Source organism: Mesitornis unicolor, unplaced genomic scaffold, assembly GCF_000695765.1.
Source record: "Mesitornis unicolor isolate BGI_N332 unplaced genomic scaffold, ASM69576v1 scaffold594, whole genome shotgun sequence".
In the NCBI taxonomy this organism is placed as follows: domain Eukaryota; kingdom Metazoa; phylum Chordata; class Aves; order Mesitornithiformes; family Mesitornithidae; genus Mesitornis; species Mesitornis unicolor.
In genome coordinates, this window is record NW_010181817.1 from 2,032 (window position 1) to 9,171 (window position 7,140).

At 51.3% G+C, this 7,140-nt stretch overlaps 1 protein-coding gene across 1 annotated transcript in view; it reads right to left on the minus strand.

Annotated features, from left to right (window-relative positions):
- Positions 1–866: 866 nt before the first annotated feature.
- LOC104539872 (voltage-dependent R-type calcium channel subunit alpha-1E) overlaps positions 867–7,140 on the minus strand; it is a gene marked incomplete at its 3' end in the record, with an annotated part of 54,280 nt that continues 48,006 nt past the window's right edge. Inside the window, exons 9-18 of the mRNA XM_010183529.1 lie at positions 6,600–6,653; positions 6,177–6,266; positions 5,622–5,831; positions 4,172–4,284; positions 3,821–3,933; positions 3,565–3,696; positions 3,172–3,244; positions 2,759–2,876; positions 2,365–2,432; positions 867–964 (exon numbers count right to left, since the gene is read on the minus strand). Coding sequence (XP_010181831.1) covers positions 867–964; positions 2,365–2,432; positions 2,759–2,876; positions 3,172–3,244; positions 3,565–3,696; positions 3,821–3,933; positions 4,172–4,284; positions 5,622–5,831; positions 6,177–6,266; positions 6,600–6,653 — 1,069 coding nt within the window. The remainder of the gene's footprint in view (positions 965–2,364; positions 2,433–2,758; positions 2,877–3,171; positions 3,245–3,564; positions 3,697–3,820; positions 3,934–4,171; positions 4,285–5,621; positions 5,832–6,176; positions 6,267–6,599; positions 6,654–7,140) is intronic.

The window sequence follows — 7,140 nt, forward strand, 5'->3', positions numbered from 1 at the left end:
TAATGAAACCTAAAATTCCCTGGGAAGGGATTCTATAAAAAAAGAAAGAAAAAAAACATTCCTTTCAGCTGTACTGAAATGTACTGTTTTGGGAAACAAATCAAAACGCCTCGTTCCAATGTTGACTTCGAAAGTTTTATGTGATTTAGACCATATGACACTACAAAATAAAGGGGAAAAAGGCATCTAGAAAGGAAAAAAACCAGAATTTTCTTCTGCTGAAATGCAGAGACAAGGCTCCTTAACACTATGCCAGGGTTTTATGTGGTTTGGGGCTTTTTTTCTTGCCCAAATCCAATTCCTCTACAATCAAACGTGGTTTTGCAAACCTGCTCCGTCTCTCATAACCGCATTGGCTGCCAGGGAAGGAACCTGGAGGAGATTTGTGACACCACTGCTCCCTTCTTCCCCAGCCCTTGCTGCAATCCTGCAGCTCCACCATGAATAAACGCTCCCCGGGAAAAAATGTCACCCTTCCTCAGGAAAAAACGAAGATGCCTTCCTCCTCCCCAGCCTCCTTCCCCACCCCTAGCAGCAGCCCTGAGAGTTTGAGCTGTATATTTGGGGTAGCAAGCCTTTCTTTAGTGGATTTCTGCCATGCCTAAGCACTGAGGCTGCTGACTGGAGTCCTGCTGGGTGACCTGATCCTGCTCCAACACCTCTCCGAAGGCACAGATGCCCATGAGGAGCACGCTCTTACATCTCCATCCATCCTCAGGAAGGCACCCAGAGAGGGAGTCACCCCATGTGGGCACCCTTTTTTATTGTGGCAGCCCCAAAATGCTCCACTCTGCTTCAGCTCTCTACCCTGCTGAGAAGCCCAGGGAGGAATCGGAGTAGCAGTGGGAAGCAGGAGGATCACTCACTCGATAGCAGGCATGTTTGGGGCAGACATGGGGCTGACTTCTTTGGCTTTCTGAAGGGCGTGCTTCTGGTTAAAGGCCTCCTCTTCCTCCTGCTCATCCTGCAGAGGTAAGAGGAGAGTCTCTTAGTGGGTTGCTGGGGTTTCAAGGGGAGATGCAGCCATCGGAGGCTGCGAAGGGACGTGTGGGGCTACCTTCGATGCCAAGGCGTGCAGAACAAAAGGGGAGCTGGCACCTATATTTCCAGAGACAGCCTTTAGTTTATTACGAGGACACAACTTCCCTGCCACGCCAGATCTTACTGAAGGCGTCAGCGCTACTTAAATAAGTGAACCCAGCCCACTCCAGGCAAAAGCTGAGCTGTGCACGCTAGAGCAGCCCCAGACGGCGTCGAGCAGCTCAGCCCTCTCTTCTTCACAGCCACAGGGACGAGACAGGCATCCCCCCGCTGGAGTGGGAGGCAAGGCATCCATGAATGACCCCAGCAGAGACCATACTGCTTTAATGAGCAGAGTTGTGTCTCTGGTGCAAAAAAATGTCATTAGGAGTCATTAGCATGCATTCAGCCTTTTCAGAAACTCAGCGCTCTCTGAATTGATGCTGCTGGGACCCCGCTGGGCTCCCCCACTCCTCTCACTCCAGCAGCAGCAGGCAGCCCCTGGAAGCGTCACCTGCATCAGCTGCAGGAGGACAGGGACTCCTGCATGCATCCCTCAGGCAAATAAGGTCAGATTTACACCAGTATGGAAGCCTCTCGGTAAACCCCAAGGACCTGAGTAGTAGACATGGGCTCTGGAAAAAAAATGGGCACCACAGGATCCCTGGTCCTCTCCAAAGAGCAGAAATGACCCTTGCAGCTCTCGCCTACTCACCGTTATCCAGATGGTGCCCCAACATTTCAGCCTTTCCCAAATATTTCCCAGCATGGTCTTAAAAACAAGTTAAGCCAAATAATCTTCTCAAGCACCGTCCTAAATTGCATCCTAAATCACATCCACTGCCCTGCAGGCAGATGGAGAATAAATCCTGACACCAGTGGAAAGCACTTCCCACTCCACATCTCCAGAGTGCTCGGGCAAATAACCATCCCCGCATCAGATCCCACCAGACAGATGAGGGTTATCTCAGTCTGACTGGAGGCAAATGAAGCTGGAGAGCTTAAATGGAGAAACAGTTAAGCCACATGTGGTGAGAAGCATGGGTGTTCCTGGAGAGACACGAGACCGACAGGTTTAAGCACTTTCCTGAATCAAAGTCTCACCAGCTTTGCCCAATGTTAAGGGGTTTGTGTTTCAGGAGAGCACCCTGCATACCCTCCTGGAGGAAGAGTACCCATTTCCAATTTGATCCAATCTCTTTTTCAAGGCAGGCTGAAGACAAGGTGGCCCTGACTGTGGAGTAAGGACAGTGACAGGCAGCGCTCCCAGTGCCTTTCCTGCTGGCCCCATCCTTCACCATCTTCACATCAGCAAGAGAAGAAAAATGAGCAACCAAAACATACCTTGGTGAGCTCCTGAGCATTTGCCAGGTTGTCCACCGCAATGGCCAAGAACACGTTCAGCAGAGTATCTGTGAGCAGCTAAGGATGCACAAGTCACGCGTTAAGGACATGGGTGTCTGCAGCCACCAAGCGAGGTTGACCCTGAGGGCTCCTCCACCAGCTCAGGGAGGAGCAGCCAAACAAACAAACTCCTCATCCATCCCATATGTACAGCGCACAGTGCACCTCCAGACAGCTCCTTCTCTACAATGGGGATATCAAGGGCTGCTGCACATGTGACGGGACTCTCTCAGTTGGGAGAGGAGGAAGGAGCAGTGGGTGGGATGGGAGTGCCCCCAGAGAGGGAGATGAGATGGGGTTATCTCCACTAAAAGCACAGAAGCCAGGTGGATACAGTTTCCAAACAAGGTGAGGACGATGAAGTAGATGGAGGACCACATGCCTGAGCGAACGCCTCCCTGGGAGCGGATGCCGTTGTACATCACCTCGTTCCAGTCCTCACCCGTCAGGATCTGTGGGAAAGCGAGCCAGCAGCTCAGTCACCCGCACCTTCCCATCACCTGGACAACCCCCTCCATCTATCCCACCAGCACGCAGGACCTGAGTACAGAGACTCAGATGAGTTTTGAAACTCCTCCACCTTACATAATGGAGGTGGAAGAGTTTCCACCTCTTGCCAGAGGAGAAGGAAGAAGCAAGTTACATCCTAACAGCTATGGAGCGGAACTGATTTTGTTTAAAGAGCTCCTTCCAGCCAGGGGAGAGTGAGTCCTTTTGGTTGTGTCCCCTTTGCAGCCCAGCTCCTACCTGGAACACCGTCATGATGGCAGCAGGGAAAGTGTCGAAGTTTGCTGATGGCGTCCCATCGATGAAGTTAAACCTGGAAGCGGAACCCAGAGGATATAAATGGGCTGCAGTACCCCAAGGGCATCAAATCACTGACTGCTGTGCTATCAGCTCTCTTGTGCTCAGGAGGACCTTCCTCCACTTTAAGGACTGTCTTCTGAGCATTTGATGCCAGAATCCAAAAGTTCTCCTGGTCAGAGGGACCCACACAGCCCAGAGGCACTTGCTTTGGTACAGGACAGGTACCACTGTTAGAAGCAGGCTGAGGGGCAAGGCTACAATCTTCCTAAGAAGGTGTCATCACTTGGCTGTCACACCAAGAAATTCCTTTTCCCCAGGCTTGAAACAACCTACCTGCCTCCAAACAGCTGCATTCCCAGCAGGGCAAAGACTACAATGAAGAGGAAGAGGAGGAAGAGCAGGCTGATAATAGACTTCATGGAGCTCATCAGCGAGACCACCAAATTCCTCAAAGATGCCCAGTACCTAGAAAACAGAGACAGTGCTGAAGCACTCGCAGTGATGCTGACAGGAGAGCACGAGTGACTGGATCTGGACTGCAGCCACCATCCGAGATGAAGGTTGACAGGCACAGACTATCAGTACTTACTTGGTTATTTTAAATATTCGCAGGAGACGAAGGGCTCGTAGGACACTGATCCCAAAAGAGGTTCCTGGTCTGAAGATAGCCCAAACCACTTCAAAGATGCTTCCCACTGTGACCTGAGAAGCAGACACAGCCATGAGGCAAAGACAGGCTTAGGACAGGCTGTTGCAGGAAATCTTCATGTGTCTGAAGATGAGGCATCCACCACCCTGCCCAAGACCTGATGTCTTGGTCTGGCACAGACCCAGCAGAAAGGGCTCCCCTGCCAGAAGTGCCACCCTGTTCTTCTCCCACTTGTTGCCTTGCACTGCCAAACATCTCCTCCCACAGCACAGCATCTCTGGGGCCACTTACCCCACAGTCGAAGCAGTTGAAGGAAGAATGGAAGTAAAGGCGTGGCCCCATCCCATACATCTTTAAGGACATTTCCAGAAGGAAGAGTCCAAGAAACAGGAACTCTGCATAGTCTGAAAGAGAAAACCCAGACACGCTACCCTTGGGTCACCGAGCTGCACGAAGCATCCTGCATGCACCCACCCATACCCCATAGAGCACGCCACTGAGATGGGGCAAGCTGAGGACCACATGCTTCCCCAAGCTCTCAGGGCCTGGGATGAGATAAGTTTGTCTGTGAGGTGCTAAATTGCATATGACAGAGCATCCCCACAAGTTAATCTTTCAGGGTAGATGCATCAGTGTCCCAGGAGTTTGAGAAGACTGGAGATGGCTGACAAGGAGCACAGCTGCTCTTTAGCGTTATACGATGGTGGTTGGGATGTCTGCAATGACATTAATCACACGACGCGGTAAGGGAATATTAGCAACCAGGATTTAAATCACTGCACAGCTGGAACTTGGCCAGGGTAACTGAGTCAAACAGCCAAGAGCCAGTGAAAAGCTTCTCAAGCTATTTCATGAACATCAGAAAGCAAGAGTCTGGCTCTTCACCTTGTCTAAAATTTGCTTCTCACCATGACCAGCTGCCATACCACACCATGGCATGCTGGGATTCTGGCAGGCCTGAGCATGTTAATGCAGATTTGGGCAGGCTGATGCTTGACGGGGACATTATCAAGGTGAGTAAGAATAACACAGCTGAGAAAACAGCACTGTCCCTATTGCAGCAGCTCAGGAGTAACATGTGGCTGCTGTGGGGTTGACCACGCTGCTCTGCAGTTAGCATCATGCTAGAATGTACATAGGTGTACTGCCTCCAAGACCTGCCCTCGTACCATGGCCCATGGTGGGCTGGGGAATGCTCCAGTAACTGGTTTTAAGCTAGGGATTTTCATGCCATGCTCTGCACCAAAACTTCAACCGGGGTTTCTCCCACGATCGGTCCCATCCCTGTAAACTCATGTCTTTCCAGCAATTGCTTGTGGGCATTCAAAGATGGATCTCTGGCAAGCTTTCCATCACCACTGTTCACAATTTAGTGATAAACCAAACTGGGACCTGCAGTCTGTTTCTCTCTCTTGACAAACACATCAGACCTGAAGGGCATAAGGCCAGTAAAATTCCTCCACATTTGCCTACAGGGCTGAGACAGACATCAGTGGCCACGAGGCCAAGGGCAAAGCTGAATTAAATGGTCCTTTTTTATCAACAATGAAGGTAATTCAGGCCTATTCCCCACCCAGCTCCATACCAGCATGACTCTGGTGGGATTCATCCCCATGTGCCCTGGGGCAAGGAGCAAGGGCATGCTGCAACCTCCAGCTGCTGGAGATAAAAAGGTTGCAGGAGGTTTTGCCTACCCATGCAGTGCTCTCACACCTACAGCAAAGCCCACCCGGGGACTCACAGAGAAAGTGTGTGAGCCAGGCTGGCTGGTTGTGATGGACGATGGCCACGCAGGCAGTGTTGAGAGCCACCAGGCTCAAGACGATCCAATAGAAGACTTGGGATTTCACCATGTGGCGGACGGAGATGCGCAGGAGTCGCTCCTTGTGCCTTAAGTAGGAGGCACCATCCACTCTGGCACCTTTGAGGCCAGAGTGACTCAAGGGGTTACCTAAGGGAAAAGAGGGGGGGAAGAAGAATTTGGGTGCTTCAGTCAAGGTGAGAGGAAGAATTGGGTGGTCCAGCCTTCCCTGCAACAGGAGACAGCACTGACAGCTCACAGACACTGCTTTTATGGGAAATGACTTAACCACCCAGTTTTTAAACTGGGGGTACGGGGGCAGCAGGTGGTTTACCCCATTTGCTGTTAAATTAGCAGAGATGGCTGATCTGTGACAATCTCCACCTGCAGCCCTCACAACATAATAGGCTGGCAGAGGTTTTGAGGAAGAAAGCTCCAAACTGCACTGACCCAAGGTTGGATGAAGAGGTCTTCTCTGCGCCAGCCTCCTCTCGCCCACGGAGGCGATATCGACGCAGTGCTCATCGCTTGAATCACGGTTCATGGCATCCGTCCGGTTCCTTTTGATGGTGGCTCGCCTGAGCACTGGGAAGGGAAGAGGAATGCATGTTGGTGGCCCAACTCTGCCAGTAGCCAGCTCATTGCACCAGGACCTGGTGATCAGTGCTTGGCTAACTCGGGTCTGGGAACAGGACAGGGCTGACCCTAGCCCAGAGCTCTCTCTTGTGTGGGACCAGACATCTCCTGGCCTCCATGCTCTTCCAGAAGTTATGCTGTAAACCCACCTCCCCACATCCCACTTCTGGGCTGCAGACTCCACTTTTGCATCCCAGACCTCCCACCTCCCATCATAGCTGAAGGGTTTCAACCTTCAGCTGCAGGCAGGCAGATTTTTAGGCAGGACATTGCTTGTCTTACCTTCTAAGGCTGACGTCCCAGAATTTTTGTTCTCTTCAGCCAGCATGACTTCCTCTACATGAAACACACAGTTCATCATCAGAAGTCAAGGCATCATTGGCTGAGCAGATCAGATCTCACTGCTCTGTACCTAAGCACTTTGTTCAGCCTGGAGGTGGTTGCTATAGGTTTCAAACTCTTGTCAAGTATTGGTTAAGTGTCCAAAAGCAAATTCTGGTGGGTGGCAAGTGGCACCGACTGCACATTGCATCAGAAAGAAAAATTACTTCTAATCAACCCTTCTTCCTCCACTGTAATTAACTCCACTAAAGCAGCTGATCATTGTAGACAGGTCTGGAGCAAAACATCCCAACCCAGGACCAAAGCTGAGGTCTGAGGCTCAGGCCTCATTTCAAGTTACCCATCTTTTTTCAAGCCTGAACACTAGACGGAAGTGTAAACCTTCCCTTCCTGAACTGATCCTGACGAGGGGCAAGCAGTGGCAGTCTGGGGACCAGCAATGCACAGGCTGTCATGCCTGGTTGGGAATCCGCAGGAAGCC